Source organism: Aquarana catesbeiana, linkage group LG05 (genome assembly GCF_042186555.1).
Source record: "Aquarana catesbeiana isolate 2022-GZ linkage group LG05, ASM4218655v1, whole genome shotgun sequence".
Lineage (NCBI taxonomy): Eukaryota > Metazoa > Chordata > Amphibia > Anura > Ranidae > Aquarana > Aquarana catesbeiana.
In genome coordinates this window covers 104,879,435-104,896,001 of record NC_133328.1, presented here as the reverse complement: position 1 = coordinate 104,896,001, position 16,567 = coordinate 104,879,435, and the positions used below count along the sequence as shown (strand labels likewise).

The following is a 16,567-nucleotide window of genomic DNA, read 5'->3' as shown; positions in this document are numbered from 1 at the left end:
AGAGGGATATCTGGAAATGACATCTGGTTGCAGTGTAGCACATACTAATGGAATAAGACTGAAGATGTCAGGTAAGACAAAGCTCCTGTTTAGCATGCACATCAATATTACTACACACTCATGTATAAAGTTAGCCATACACTGTTTGAATTTTGACTAGTTCCTGATGAACTGGCCAATGTTCTTTTAGTGGATGGCCCTGTCGCCCCCCCCCCAACATCCTTTGCGTGAAAAACTGAAATTGCTGATTTGAAAATCGTTGGATAAACAGCTGTTCAGACGGCAGCTGATACAATGGGGGGTTATTTACAAAAGACAAACTTGTAAGTGCAGTCGCTGCACATCACTGTAGATCTGAGGGAAAGCCCTGAAATGAGGTGAAACTCTGCTGATTTTATCATCCAATCATGTGCAAGCAAAAATGCTGTTTTTTACTTTCCTTGCATGTCCCCCTCAGATCTACAACGACTGCACTTCCAAGTGCACTTGTAAAGCAAAGTGGATTTGCCTTTCGTATATAACCCCCAATTGCCACAGTGGGAAATTTGTCTATCTGCGCTGTATAATGTGGATGGAGGAATCTGAAATTTTTCCTTCAGGCTAATGATAAAAAAAAAAAAAAGAAAACCTATGTGTGTATAGCCAGCCTAAGCCTTTGAAGGATGTTACAGTGGGAATGCAATCTAAACTGCAGGACTTCTTTGTTTAAAGTTTGCAAAAAGAGGTAGTTTTGAGGCAAGTTCATACATAGCTTACCATGATATTAAGCTTTTTAGGGGTCCACCACTCTCCATCCTGAATAGACTTTGGATTGAATTTAGACTGATTGGATCGCAGGAATGAGGGTTTCAGCACATAGCCACAAAACGCGTTATCGCGGAATTTGCCCTGGTAAACATCCATCTCTGCACACGGGGTTTGGAAATTCAAAGCCACTGTAAAGTACACCCAACATTTTATAAATTTATAATTGTCAAAACACAGTCTTTATTTCGCATTCCAATTTTAGTTTCCCTTTTGTGAAATGGGTTGCATAATAAATGGCATGTAAAATGTAGATGTAAGTGAACAGGTTTAAATCATGTTTGTAGAGAGTATAAAAGGTTTTTGTCTACTGTTTAGATGGTTGAATGTGCAGATTCCAGTACTTTGTACCAAACTAGGATTTTAAGCAGTCTCAGTGCCTACAGGACTTGGAATTGATTTGCACTACAGTGAAGGAAAAATGCAGCAGAGGTTGAGAGGTGACCTGGCAGACAATATTTTACAACCGAGAAACAAGAGTGTCATCTGCCTGGCTGTGTACTGTTTAAATCACACAATTGGCTGTACAGCATTACAAAACTGTAAATAAAACAGTAATTATAGATGTACATTAAGCATTCTGCCGTTTGTCCAGCACTAACCGCTTCAGCCCCGAAAGATTTTACCCCCTTCCTGACCAGAGCGCTTTTTGCAATTGGGCACTGCGTCGCTTTAACTGACAATTGCGCGGACGTGCGATGTTGCACCCAAACAAAATTGACGTCCATTTTTCCCCACAAATAGACCTTTCTTTTGGTAGTATTTGATCACTTCGGCGGTTTTTATTTTTTGCGCTATAAACAAAAAAGTGTGACAATTTTGAAAAAAAACGCAATATTTTTAACTTTTTGCTATAATAAATATCCCCCAAAAATATATAAAAAAATGTTTTTCCTCAGTTTAGGCCGATATGTATTCTTCTACATGTTTTTGGTAAAAAAAAAATAAATAAATAAATAAATCGCAATAAGCATATATTGATTGGTTTGCGCAAAAGTTATAGCGTCTACAAAACAGGGGATAATTTTATGGCATTTTTATAAATTTTTTTTTTTTTTACTAGTAATGGCGGCAATCTGTGATTTTTATCAGGACTGCAACATTATGGCAGACACGCCGGACAATTTTGACACATTTTTGGGACCATTGGCATTTTTACAGCGATCAGTGCTATAAAAATGCATTGAAAACTGTAAAAATGTCACTGGCAGGGAAGGGGTTAACACTAGGGGGCGATCAAGGGGTTAATGTGTTCCCTAGTGTGTGTTCTAACTGAAGGGGGAAGGAGACTGTGTAGGGGAAGAGACAGATCTCTGTTCATACTCTGTATGAACAGATGATCTGTCACTTCTCCCCTCATAGATCCCGGTTCTCCATGTGCCCTGAGTGATCGCGGGAGCCCGGCGGTGATCTGGGCCGGGCACTCACATCGGCTCCGTGGGCGAGCAGGGGGCGCGCGTGCCCCTAGCGGCCACAGGACGAAGCGATGTTACATAACGTCGTTTCGCTCAGCTGAGCCATTCTGCCGCAGTACAACTGCGGCGGCTGGTCAGCAAGTGGTTAAACAGAAGTAGTCTATGATTTTTTTTCTCACTTGACATCTCAATGTTGTGACAATGGGTGGCAATAAAAATTTTAAGTACTGAGCATAATTTGCACTAGGCTTACCAATGCCTAAATGTGGTGGCTGCATTAGATTTTATTTTATTTATTTGCACCTGGTGATCTGGCCAGTAACTCATCTCCAGTCTTAGGGTGCATTCACACTTGTAGCTGTGGGAGGCAGCCCCATTGAAAGCAAGCTAATACTAGTCACTCGCATGTAATTGCTCATGCAGCGATCTCATACAAGTGATTGCCTCTGGATGCAGGCATTTTGCGACCAGGGCCAATCCTTTGCATTTGCTGCTTGAGTGATCATGTTCATAGACTCAGAAATAAGCTTTATTCAGCTTGTTTACAACAAGGCAAAATGTACAAAGTACTGTAACCGCTAAACGCCAATCAAAATTCTTCTTTAAAGCGGAGTTTAAGTCCTTTTTGTGTTTATTAAAAGTCAGCAGCTACAAAATGGTGTAGCTGCTGACTTTTAATAAACAGACACATTCGCCTGTCCCAAGATCCAGCGATGCGGCCGTCTGAACCCTCGGTTCTCTCCCTGACATCAAGTGTGGACACCCGGCTGTGACAGCTTGTGGCTTCACAGCTGGGTGTGCACTGCGCATGTGCGGGTCACGCTGCACCTGCTCAATGGCCAGGCAACCTTCTGGGACCTGTGATGTGTCCCGGAAGATTGCAGGGAGGGGAGGGTAGAACCCGCTCGAGTTGCCTAAACGGCCTGAGCAGAAGTGAGAGCTGGGTACCTGCCAAAACTAGGTACCCCCCCCCCCCCCCAAAAAAAAATGACATGACAAATGTGGTATGTAAGGGGATGAGGAGTCCTTAAAGCGGAACTTCCACTTTTGGGTGGAACTCCGCTTTAACTCACTGAACTACATTTAACTGAAAGACATTTGCCAAGAAATATAAAAAAAACCTGTCGATTAGAGGGGGGCTGTAAATTGTAGAGACCCCTATAATTTTTCATATGGGAAATCCCTTTTATGTATAAGGCTGAAGACAGAGAGAGACTGGACACTCACAGCCTGGCTGAGAATGACTTACCTATCTGGCAGCCCACATTCCACATATTTACAGGGGAGTAATTGGAGGAGTCCGTTCTCATGCCATCAGGGTATATCCTGGTAAGCTGTCGAGTATTGTGTCGAATAAAACTGTTTGCTTTAGAAGTAAGACAAGTACAAATATATTAATACAGAGAACTTTAACTGGGATGCAAAAAAGCACAGCCTAGATATTTTACCAATATTATCTTACAGTATTTATGTTAAACCTAAGATGTGCATACTAGATACAGATTTACAGTGCACCCGGAAAGTATTCACAGAGCTTCATTTTTTCCATATTTTGTTATGTTACAGCCTTATTTCAAAATGGATTAAATTCACTATTTTCCTCAAAATTCTACAAACAATACCCCATAATGACAATGTGAAAGAAGTTTGTTTGAAATCTTTGCAAATTTATTAAAAATAAAAAACAAAAAAAATCACATGTACATAAGTATTCACAGCCTTTGCCATGACACTCAAAACTGAACTCAGGTGCATCCTATTTCCACTGATTTTCCTTGAGATGTTTCTATAACCTGATTGGAGTCCACCTGTGGTAAATTGAGTTTATTGGACATGATTTGGAAAGGCACACACCTGTCTATATAGGGTCCCACAGTCAACAGTGCATGTCAGAGCACAAACCAAGCCATGAAGTCCAAGGAATTGTCTGTAGACCCCTGAGACAAGATTGTATCGACGCACAGATCTGGGGAAAGGTACAGATAAATTACTGCAGCATTGAAGGTCCGGATGAGCACAGTAGCTTCCATCACCTCTAAATGAAAGAAGTTTGGAACCACTAGGACACTTCCTAGAGCGGTCCGCCCGGCCAAACTGAGCGGGGAGAAGTGCCTTAGTCGGGGAGATGGCCAAGAACCCAACGGTCACTCTGACAGAGCTCCAGCGTTTCTCTGTTGGGAGAAGAGAACCTTCCAGAAGAACAAACATCTCTGCAGCACTCCACCAATCAGACCTGTATGGTAGAGTGGCCAGACGGAAGCCACTCCTTACTAAAAGGCACATGACGGCCCATCTGGAGTTTGCCAAAAGGCACCTGAAGGACTCCCAGACCATGAGAGACAAAATTCTCTGGTCTGATAAAACAAAGATTGAACTCTTTGGCCTGAATGCCAAGCGTCATGTCTGGAGGAAACCAGGCGCCACTCATCACCTGGCCAATGCCATCCCTACAGTGAAGCATGGTAGTGGCCACATCATGCTGTGGAGATTTTTTTTAGTGGCAGGACCTAGGAGACTAGTCAGGATCGAGGGAAAGATGAATGCAGAGACATCCTTGATGAAAACCTGCTCCAGAGTGCTCTGGGCCTGAGACAGGGGCAAAGGTTCATCTTCCAACAGGACAACGACCCTAAGCACACAGCCAACATAACAAAGGAGTGGCTTTGGGACAACTCTGTGAATGTCCTTGAGTGGCCCAGTCAGAGTCCAGACTTGAACCCGATTGAACATCTCTGGAGAGATCTGAAAATGGCTGTGCACCGACGCTGCCCATCCAACCTGATGGAGCTTGAGAAGTCCTGCAAAGAAGAATGGGAGAAACTGCCCTAAAATAGGTGTGCCAAGCTTGTAGCATCATACTCAAAAATACTTACGTGATTACATGTGATTTTTTTCGTTTTTTTCTTTTTAATAAATTTGCAAACAAACAAACTCCTGTTTTATGTTGTCATTATGGGGTATTGTTTGTAAAATCTTGAGGAAAATACTGAATTTAACCCATTTTTTTATAAGGCTGTAACAACACAACTATATGTGGAAAAAGTGAAGCGCTGTGAATATTTTCCAGATGCATTGTAGTTGCAACATATTGGCTGCTCTCACACCACAATGAAAGTTTGTGTTGTTATATTATTTTAGAAGCTGATCATTTTAAAACATTCTCCTTTTCTATTATCCTGAACTTGTTCTTTAGGCCTGGTTCACACCTATGCAGTTCACTTTTGATCCGTTTCTGCAGTGCTTTTTGCTTTACTTTTTTCATACGTTTTTTCATGCATTTTGTTTTTTTAGGCTTTTTTTGGACAATTTGTTGTTGGGCAGATTTAAAAAAGCGCTAAAAATATGTTAATAATGCATACAAAACGGGCTACATGCTTTTCTGCAGCGTCTTCATTAAAGTCTACAGAACCAAAAACGCATTGTTTTGCCTGACCCTTTCCAAAAACACAGCAGCTGAAAAAAGCATAGATGTGAACATGTCCCATAGGAAACCATGTTAAATGGACTGTAGTCTGTTTCTGCAAAAAGCACCAAAAACGCATAAGTGTGAACCAGGCCTTAAAGGACATGGTGTTACAATCATATCAAAGCAAACCCCAAAGTTATAAAACTTGTTTTTATTAATTGGCTCTATCCCAAAATCCAGCTTACTGGTCATGGCAAATCCGGCTGTTTACATGAATAATATCCAATATAAGAATCAGTATTTGTAGTTATACTGGATGAGATATTGCTGGTACCCTTCAGCAATTGATATTACTTAACTAAGGTGTCCGTTTATAAAACTGTGATTAGCGGTGATCCCAAGGATCACTGCTGATCACAGTCCATTAACGCTTTATTAAACAGATGATCGGGGGAGAACAAGTTCCCCACCCGATTATCTCCACACACTGAGAAGCTGTCATTGAATGACACAGAAACGGCCAGTTTTTGAAGCTGCGATCTCAGCACTTCACTGACGATCTGAGGCAGAATTCACTCTTCCTGATTCCCTAGCTCAGAGGTGGAGAATTGGGGAGTGAAGAGAGAATCCTGGGGAAAGGAGGAAGATTTTTGACTTCCTCCTTACTCGTTCAGACCCCCCAAACCCACTATGACCCCCTGCTGCCATGTCAATGTGTAAATTATTATATATATATATATATTTTTTTTTTTTTTTACTTGTTGTAGGGGGACAGATATTTTGTTAACTAGGTGGATGGTCTCCTCCGGGAGTGTCCATGTACTGAGCGGTGATAACTTATCACTGCCTAATAAACTGATATCTCTGTTTCAGTGAATTTCTGGTACTGTAATCTCATTATGTCTCCAGTATCAGGGGGCGTTTTCCACTTTGAAGCGTTTGTAGATGCTTCATTCCTCCAAAGGAGAAAGCGATCTACACTGCTTTATAAACTGGCATCCAGAGGAGAACGATCTCCTCTGTGAATGCCGGAGAATGGAGCAGTGAAAAATTTTCACTGCTTCATAAATGGACACCTAAAATAGGATTATCTTTGTCATTAGGAAGATAAGTGATAAATGCCAGACATTGACCATTAATAATTAAATTGTCAGCCAATACACAGAGGCCTCACTGTCATTGAATAATAAATCATTATGGTTTTGGGTCAGTTTCTTTTAATATATTTTGTTTCTGTTTAGAGGTTTTTTTAACTGTTTTATAGTTAATTTTGTCTATATGTTTCTTTAGCAAAAAACATTTAACACACATAAAAAGTTTGCTGAACATAACATTATCTAAAGATACAGCACAGCAGAGAATCTTGCCGTGAAGCCCCCTTCGGGCCCTTTCACACGGGTTGTCCAATCAGGTCCTTCTGTCAGTTTTTCAGGCGGACGTGATCAGACCTTGCAGTCTCCCCTATGAAGCGCCGCTATCCGATCCTGCCCGCAAAATCCAGGCGCATGGTGTTCCTATATTCCATCCGTCTGGTGGATTGGATGAAAACGGACATGCAGGCCATTTCCATCTGATTTCCCCCATATAAGAAAGGACTGTGTCCATGTCCACTCTGTACAGCGGAGCGAACAGGACCTGTCATCCGCCTGCTCAGCGGGGTCTAGCGGAGCGATCCCCTGCTTAGCAAGCAGAATCCATTGTCCAGAGGCGCCTGTGTGAAAGGGATCGTAGTCTGATAAGGGATGAGTAACTGCTGTGACGCTTCAATGATTCCTGAGTCCAACAAGCTTCCCGCTTCATGCTTATAAATGTAAAAATGAGACTGGAGTACCATCTTATGACTAGAAGACTACATACCGGAAATATGCAATAATTCATTTTTACCTGATTTAAAAAAAATATTTACAACATTTTATGAAGGGTAAGATTTAGAGAGTTCATGCAAGACCTCAATCTCTCCATTGGCTATCCCAGATCTGCCTCAAACCAGGAAATGGAAGCATGCCTGCATAGAAATGACCCTTGTCCCTGATTTGCCTATGGCTAAAAGAAGAGGGATTTATTACTTACCCCAGAGCTGGGCTTCCTCCAGGCAAACTTACCCTTAATTTATCCACTGCTATAAATGCATCAACTTGGACTCTTAAAACTGTAGACTTAGGACAACAGTAAACAGAGGAGCCTTGGCAGGGTACTGTGGCTTTCACATATACACTATATTACCAAAGTATTGGGACACCTGCCTTTACACGCAGATAAACTTTAATGGCATCCCAGTCTTAGTCCGTAGGGTTCAATATTGAGTTGGCGCACCCTTTGCAGCTATAACAGCTTTAACTCTTCTGGGAAGGCTGTCCACAAGGTTTAGGAGTGTGTCTATGGGAATGTTTGACCATTATTCCAGAAGCGCATTTGTGTGGTCAGGCACTGATGTGGACGAGAAGGCCTAGCTCGCAGTCTCTGCTCTAATTCATCCCAAGGGTGTTCTATTGAGTGGAGGTCAGGACTCTGTGCAGGCCAGTCACGTTCCTCCACCTCGAACTAGCTCATCCATGTCTATCTGGATCTTGCTTTGTGTACTGGTCCAAATCATTTGGTGGAGGGGGGAGGGGGGATTATGGTGTGGGGTTGCTTTTTAGGGGTTGAGCTTGGCCCCTTAGTTCCAGGGAAGGGAACTCTTAAGGCATCTGCATAGCAAGACATTTTGGACAATATCATGTTCCCAACTTTGTGGGAACAGTTTGGGGATGGCTTCTACCTGTTCCAAAGTGACTGTGCACCAGTGCACAAAGCAAGGTCCATAAAGACACGGATGAGCGAGTTCGAGGTGGAGGAACTTGACTGACCTGCGCAGTCCTGGCCTCAACCCGATAGAACACCTTTGGAATGAATTAGAGTGGAGACTGCGAGCCAGGCCTTCTCATCCAACATCAGTGCCTCACCTCACAAATGCACTTCTGGAAGAATGGTCAAACATTCCCATAGACACACTCCTAAACCTTGTGGACAGCCTTCCCAGAAGAGTTGAAGATGTTATAGCTGCAAAGGGTGGGCCAACTCAATATTGAACCCTATGGACTAAGACTGGGATGCCATTAAAGTTCATGTGCATGTAAAGGCAGGCGTCCCAATACTTTTGGTAAAATAGTGTATTTGCAAATGTGTGCAACTAAAACCTCTGTTTTAACATAAATGGTTAGAAAGGGCTAATTTGGTTTTGTTGCAGGTTAGATGGTAAGTGTGCTGGGAAATTTTCTGTTTTTCGTAATGTGCAAAGCCCCTTCCTGTAAAGGTTAGGTATAGATTGGGGTGGTTGCCATTTATCCATTTATCCGTATAACCCCTGAGCTCACCTGACTCATTGGCTAGCTTCAGAGATTTGCTCTCAGTGAGGGAAGACATCTCATAGAAGGCCTGGTGCTCTGCTGCATATTCAAAGCCACGGAAATGCACACTCTTGCAGTAGACTACGGTGTCAGACAGCTCTTTGGCAAGCTTTAGCTTTGCAGCCTAAAATAACAACGTTGACATCATTAGGCACTGCAAAGCACACACATTCCCTCAAATAATAAAATGTCAATGTATATATATATATATATATATATATATATATATATATATATATATATATATATATATATATATATATATATATATACACACAAGGTCTGCACTGAAATACAGATAGCTTACTGTGCTTTTCTTGGCATTCACTTTAGACTTGACTGCCTCATCCTCCATTTCTGCGGCTTCATCCTCATCAGACACATCATCGGCCTCTGTGGTGCCGTTGCTGACACCATTCTTCAGGCTGTCTTCTAGCTTGTTCAGTTTCTTACCCTTCACTAGGATTTTCCCTTTTAGTTGCTGAAAAATAAATAATAAAGTGAATCAGAGTTTACACAAGAGCAAACTATAATTTGGGCTAATTTAATTTTTTTTAAAAACATTTTTAAACAGGTTTTAATTTTTTTTCTTGCCATTAGTATAACCACTTGTTTCCCAAGTCTATTCTGACACGTCTCACATAAAATGTAAAAATCTGCTTTTTGTGCTAGAAAATTAGAAAAAAATAAAATGACTTGAAATTACTTACCCCACCAAAATTATTATTATTTTATTGATTTATTTTTTAAGCAAAGGCCCTTTAGAATAAAATGATGGGCGTTTCTATGTTTTTTTATGTCACACGATATTTGCACAGTGGTTTTTCAAACGCAATCTTTATGGAAAAATAATTTTAAGAAGAAGTGTAAAAAAAAAAAATTAATGCAGAAAAACACAATAGAATACCCAATTGTTTGGTAAAATATAAAAGATGATGTCATGCTGAGTAAATAGATACCTAACATGTCTCGCTTTAAAATTGCATACGCCTGTGGACAGGCGACAAATTATAGTACTTAAAAATCTCCAAAGGGGACAGTTTAAAAGTCTTTACAGGTTACCAGTTTAGAGTTACACAGGAGGCCTGGCGTCAGAATGATTGCTCTCGCTCTGACATTTGCAATGATTCCACACGTGTGATGCGATCACCATTCATATATGCATGTGGGATCCAGGTGCGTGTTCGCCCTTGCATGCGAGCATGGGGGGGCGGGCGGAGCGTGTGGGCGTTTCATAAACTTTTTTTATTATTATCAGTATTTTATTTCTTTTTACACGGTCTCTTTAATGTTTATTGCTGTCACAAGGGATGAACAACGGGGCCAGAGCAGGTCCTCTTAACTGAGAGCTCTGGGGTCTTCTCTGCCCCTAAAAGCATTTGATCAAACCAACACTGGTTTGATCAGATGCTTTCACAGGACAGTAACAACCTGTTAACATTATGCCGAAATCGGAAGTGAAAAAATACTCATCACTATTGGTTTCTTAGACCATAGAGATGTTTGGGGAAGTTCCAATCCTCAGTCATCTTTATAGTAGGATTGTGATACCGCCGGCATCAGTCCTGGGCTCCCCAGTGGCATAGAAGAGCCTGGGAAAGTGGAGGAAGGCTACGAGAGGGACCCCATCCTCCACATGTAAAATCGATTCAGCAGCTATTTAGCGGCTCGGATTGCTTTTACTTTATTCAGCATCGCCGACAGAAAAAATGGATACAGGGGTCATGACTGCAGCTGCAGCCATTGCCCCGGTATAACCCAAGGACACACGGAAATGGATAAAAAAAAACACTTTATTTTGCAAATACATCTTTGCAACAAGGTGCACCCATGACACAGGGTGCTAAGGGACTCCTATGGAGAGAACACACCAAGCTGTTTGCTTTTGGACTCACTCTCAGTTAAAGTTCCATATGACTCATGACTGGAATACTGTTTGACCACAGTTTGCATGTCCCCCATGTGTTATTGTTACTTTTCTCAGATTCTTTTGTTACTTATCACAATACAACTATTCCAAAGTGCTGGGAGGAAGCTAAATGAGTCTCCTAATCTACATCTCGTATTACCAACCATATTCAAACCAATGATTGACCAAGGTTTAAATCCGATGTTTGAATTCATATCAGGTTTTCTGCATCAGAGAGACAGCAAGGAGATTGTGGGAATAGCGCTCCTGCATCACACAAGCAGGGGTCCCTCAGATCACCAGATTACAAAAAAGGGAATAGGACTGGGACACTACGGCAATTCCACAAGTAAAAACTGAAACTTTATATACTTTTGGGTATATCCTAAATGAGAAGAGATTTAAAAAGAAAACTCTGCAATTGTGGTGCTATTAGCAATAAAGGAAACCAGTACAGAGGGGATTAAGGTAGTTCCCATTTTTTACTTTTACTTCGGAAAAAGGGGCTGTAATTCTGATCTATTGGCATCAATTATTCATCAGCCACTTACCCAGTTCAAACAAGCAGAGAGGAGCTCTGACTTTTCTCTGACTTCACTTACAGGAAACTTGACCTGGGTCAGTGACTCAAAAACTAGTGAAACCAGAGATCGTGATCATTTATTTTGGAAGGTCAGCAATTTGCAAACATACATCTATTTCATAATACAGGGCTTGTGTAATCACCATAGATAAGGTTGATGAATATAATCTAATCAATATGTGTTAAAAAAATTATATATATATATATATATATATATATATATATATTTTTTTTTTTTTACAACCATAACAGTTAATTAGTTCTGTCTTCTAATTTACAAATTTTGCACAATGAGGTTTCTTCCTGCTCCTTCTCACAATGCAAGTATATGAGCCAGATGACTTATTAAAGACAATGCACTGCCTGTCAGAGATTTTTTTTTTTTTGTCTCGACAGTTCAATTAAGAGAGTCACAGTAGCTCTACTAAACCACTGGAAGCTTTAGTGGCTGTTCTACAAATCAGCATATGTAATACAAAAATACAAATAATGAAGATAAATCTTGTAGAATGTGAACTCCTTTCATACATACACTGTATAAATAACTCAGAATACATGTTAATTGAAAATGAGCTAAACTTTCTCTCTTTCACAATTATTTCCAGATAACACACGTAAATGATATTCCTTATAGGATTTGCTAAGGAGAGAGAAAAGTTACAAAATGTTCACCTTTATTTCCACCACTAGGTGGCAAGCTTGGAGAACACAATCTACCCATTTCTTGTTCCTTCATTTTCCTAAATGCCAGTTGACATCTGGATCAGATTATCTGATAATCAGGCAAATGTAGATGTAGAGGTATAGTGGAATGCAGAACGTTTTATATATAACATTTCAGTTTGTTTCTTATACTTAGTAGATATCTAAAAAGAACGTTCTTTTTAGTGTTATACTGTACTAACATTTTACAAAGTTATAAAGTATCATTATTATTAGGACAGGCTCAGTCTGGTCCACAAGGTCAGTCTATGTAGAATATGTTTGGCCCTAGCCATGTGAGACTACTGCCATGACACAAGACTTCTTCTGTGTATGAGCAGAGTCTCCAATACTAGATTTCTAGTTGGACATTTGCTTTTATACTCCCTTTTAGCATTATAGCATTGACTGTTTACTCACAAAACCCTGCCTGCGATGTGCAACAGTCTAGTGAATGTGAGTCAGCAATGGTGATTCAGAAACTTGCAGCAGACAGCATTGTGTTCTAGGAAACCAAACACATACTGGATACAATTATGAATGGCTGGAAAAAAATTTGGCTCCAGACCCGGGAGTGTCAGTGCTCCGTATTGGACAAAAATTCACTCCAGAACGTCCATGTTACTAGGGCTGGCACAAATTGGTAAAGCCCGGCTTAAATCCCCCTTAAAGCGAGGTTCCACCCAAAAGGGGAAGCTCTGCTTGTCTGCCTCTTCTTCCCCCCCTTACGCTGTCACATTTGCCACCTTTTAAGGGGGAGCAGGTACCTGGTTTTGACCTGAGCCAGAAGTTGCCCACCCCCAACCTCTTCCACTGCAGCCAGCCATTCACAAAGCACAGCACGAGGCTTCACTGCTGGTTTCCCTTAAAGATGAGTTCCACCCGTTTTTGCGTTTATTAAAAGTCAGCAGCTACAAAAAGTGTAGCCAAGCCAGTCTTGCGGAGTGTGCCATCAGGGACAAAACGAGCGTGCGCGAGTGACGTCACTGAAACATATTGGCGATTTCTCCTAAATAGTGCAGTTTGTAAATTTTTTTAAACCACCTACAAGTAAGTGATTAAAAAACACTTTACATGCGGTAAAGTTTGGCAGGGGAATTTACAACCACTTGGCAAAGAGGGTTGCTCACCTAACAACCATAAACAAATGGTATACAGAGGGGCACCGGAAGTTCTGATTCTTGAGCATGGTAGCCAAAGAGACTTTAAATTACTGTCAATCAGAATTTGGTGCAACTCTGGACCAATGACAAGGTTCCGGGGGGGTGAAACTTGGAAGGGTGGGAGTAGGGGCAGAGGGGGCTATAAAAGCAGTACAGAGAGCTACACACTGTCTCTTCTTCTTGGTGTGCCCTTCCTGCAAGCATGGTAACGTAAGGTCTCAGCCTTTTGGCTAAGATCAAGTGTAGTATCTGTTATTATCAGTTTCCAGAGGAGGCGCGTTGGCACTCTCGTTGGGAAGGCCCAGCAATTCCAATGGTGTTATAGTGCCTGGAAGGGCGGTCTTCAGCAGGGACTATGCTGAGTTGCCCGACAGACTGGGGACCGGCCAATGGTTGAGTCAGAGCCGTCTGGAAGAGTGCTCCTGGTAAGAATGGGTGCTGAATCTGGGTCTGGCTGGAGGGTCGGGTCCCTGGCCTTCTGGCCTAGATTGGGGTAGCTCTAGCTACGGAGAGTTATTCGGGAGAGAACGCTTACTCCTCCTTTGGGAGGGGGGGGAGTGGTTAGTTTCTACCCAAATGTAATTAGGAAGGAGTGATGGGAACGACGGTGGAGCCTGATGGTAAAGGGCTCTCACCAAGCTCCCTGAACTTCATGCCTTTCTGCCTGGAGTGGGGGTTGCTGTGATCTGGGCCGTTGGCCAGGGTTGGTCTTGAAAGCCTATGGAGTATGTGCCCCTGGAGTGGCAGTCCAGGGGTGCCAAAAAATCACTGTCAGTGGCAGTCACTTTGATTTGAGGCACCACGGTCACTGCACTATAGAACACGCTTTTTTAGCACCTGCCTCTTGGGCTGGGCCTTTTGGCTGGGACCAGAGGAATTTTTTATTCCTGGCCGGAGGGCCTGGTCATTGTTTCACACAATGGCCACCTTTTTCACTCTCCTCTTCACTATCCCTTCCCCACTTTATTTTATTTAATTGATGCCTATGTTTGTCACTTTTTGTCTTTTTATGTTTGTACATGGTTTGTTGCACTTTGTGACGAGTAGGGATGCGGGTCCTTGGGCCAGCCCTGAAAGTCTTGGGAAGGGGTGGAAATGGCCTTTTGGCTTAGTTCGCCCTCTCTCATGGGGTCTCCCTTTGGGGGAGCCTCACCTAGTACTTGGGTGGGTCTGTTTCGGCAGGTCCTCCAGAGAACGGGGTCCGTCTGGTTTCGGACAGATGGACCATTGTAAGTACCCTTGTCCCCGTCTGGAGCCTAATGCCGCGGGGGATTCAGGGCATTGGCACGTCTGTGTACCCGTTGCACTTTTTTGTGTTCACCCTTTATGTGTGTGCACCTTTTTTTGGCACCGTAAAAAAAACAAAAAAAAAAAAAAAACATAAGGTCTCTGTGTATTGTATTTCCATTACTGTACTCCCTTTACTTTCTTTGTGTGTAACTTAACCACTTCAGGCCCGGAAGATTTTTCTGCGGAAAGACCAGAGCATTTTTTGTGATTCGGCACTGCGTCGCTTTAACTGACAATTGCGCGGTCATGCGATGCTGTACCCAAACATAATTGATGTCCTTTTTTTCCCACAAATAGAGCTTTCTTTTGGTGGTATTTGATCGCCTCTGTGGTTTTTATTTTTTGCGCTATAAACAAAAAAAAAAAAAAAGAGCGACAATTTTGAAAAAAAATACAATATTTTGTACTTTTTGCTATAATAAATATCCCCATTTTTTTTTTTAAAAAAGCAAAATTCTTCCCAGTTTACGCCAATATGTATTCTTCTATATATTTTTGGTAATAAAAATCGCAATAAGCGTAAAAGTTATAGCGTCTACAAAATAGGGGATAGATTTATAGCATTTTTATGATTTTTTTTTTTTTTACTAGTAATGGCGATCTGAGATTTTTACCATGACTGCGACATTATGGCGGACACATCTGACAATTTTGACACATTCTTGGGACCATTGGCATTTATACAGCGATCAGTGCTATAAAAATGCATTGATTACTGTAAAAATGTCACTGGCAGTGAAGGGGTTAACACTAGGGGGTGATCAAGGGGTTAACTGTGCTCCCTGGTGTGTGTTCTAACTGAAGGGGGGATGGGACTAGCTAGGGGAAGAGGTAGATTGGGGTTCATACTTTGTATGAACACACGATCAGTCTCTTCTCCCCTCAGAGAACCGGGATCTCCGTGTTTACACACAGAGATCCCGGTTCTCGTCGTGTCATGAGCGATCGCGGGAGCACAGCGGTCATCGCGACCGCCGGGCACTCGCATTGGCTCCGGGGGCGAGCAACGGGCGCGCGCACCCCTAGTGGCCAAAAGAGGAAGCGACGTAACATAACAGCGATCCACGCAGCCGAGCCATGTTACCGCAGTACAACTGCGGCGGCTAGTTGCAAGCGATTAAATTATCTTTGTCCATTGGCAAAACTGTATTTGTAACATCACGGCTTCACTGTATGTATTTGTATCATCTACATTATATTTGGTAATATCTGATTATTCAAACGTTTCTTTTCTGTATAAATAAATTAGATCTTTGTATTTTAGCAACATTATCATTTCCTTATTGATTTCATTGGGTTATAGCTGCAACCACATTGGTTGATTCTTATATAGACAAGGTTGTAATCACTTATGGTATATATCGTTAAGCATCTAAGTGGAGTAGGTAAACTTTGCCATTACAGATATCAGCAGTGTTTGAAGCTGGTGACTTTTTTTTTTTTTTTTGTGGGGCCTGGAGCTCCTCTTTAAAGTATCATTTATTTTGATCATTTTTATACAACACTCTGACAATTCTCCAACCTCTGGGGATGGGAACTCCTTTAGTCTTCCTTCAACAGGCATCAGCAGCATCTTGTCCCCCAGTATATGTTTCATGTGCTTGGCCATTGTCTTCTGCTGATCCAGAGTGCAGTGATTCTCCAGAGAGATGATTACTGGGTACGGAGAGGTCTACACGAGGAAAGAGAGCGAGAGAAAAAAAAATGGCACAGTGCTATTCAAATGCTCATACATATTACAACAAGGCGATTACATTATTGGAGCAGGGGGTGATGAGAAGTCTTAAAGCGGGGACACCTGTCCTGGAGGCTACTGCATTAGAGGGGATTTCTATTAATTTTGGAAAGATTTAATTTCCTGTTATGTCTCCATGACAGGAAGTGAAGGGAAATCTCCCCAACAAGATAC

At 41.8% G+C, this 16,567-nt stretch overlaps 1 protein-coding gene across 1 annotated transcript in view; it reads right to left on the bottom strand.

The window, feature by feature from the left end:
• PLCD1 (phospholipase C delta 1) overlaps positions 1-16,567 on the bottom strand; it is a 209,470-nt gene that overhangs the window by 39,506 nt on the left and 153,397 nt on the right. Inside the window, exons 8-12 of the mRNA XM_073630034.1 lie at positions 16,181-16,330; positions 9,319-9,492; positions 8,979-9,135; positions 3,469-3,585; positions 757-935 (exon numbers count right to left, since the gene is read on the bottom strand). Of these exons, the coding sequence (XP_073486135.1) occupies positions 757-935; positions 3,469-3,585; positions 8,979-9,135; positions 9,319-9,492; positions 16,181-16,330 (777 nt within the window). The remainder of the gene's footprint in view (positions 1-756; positions 936-3,468; positions 3,586-8,978; positions 9,136-9,318; positions 9,493-16,180; positions 16,331-16,567) is intronic.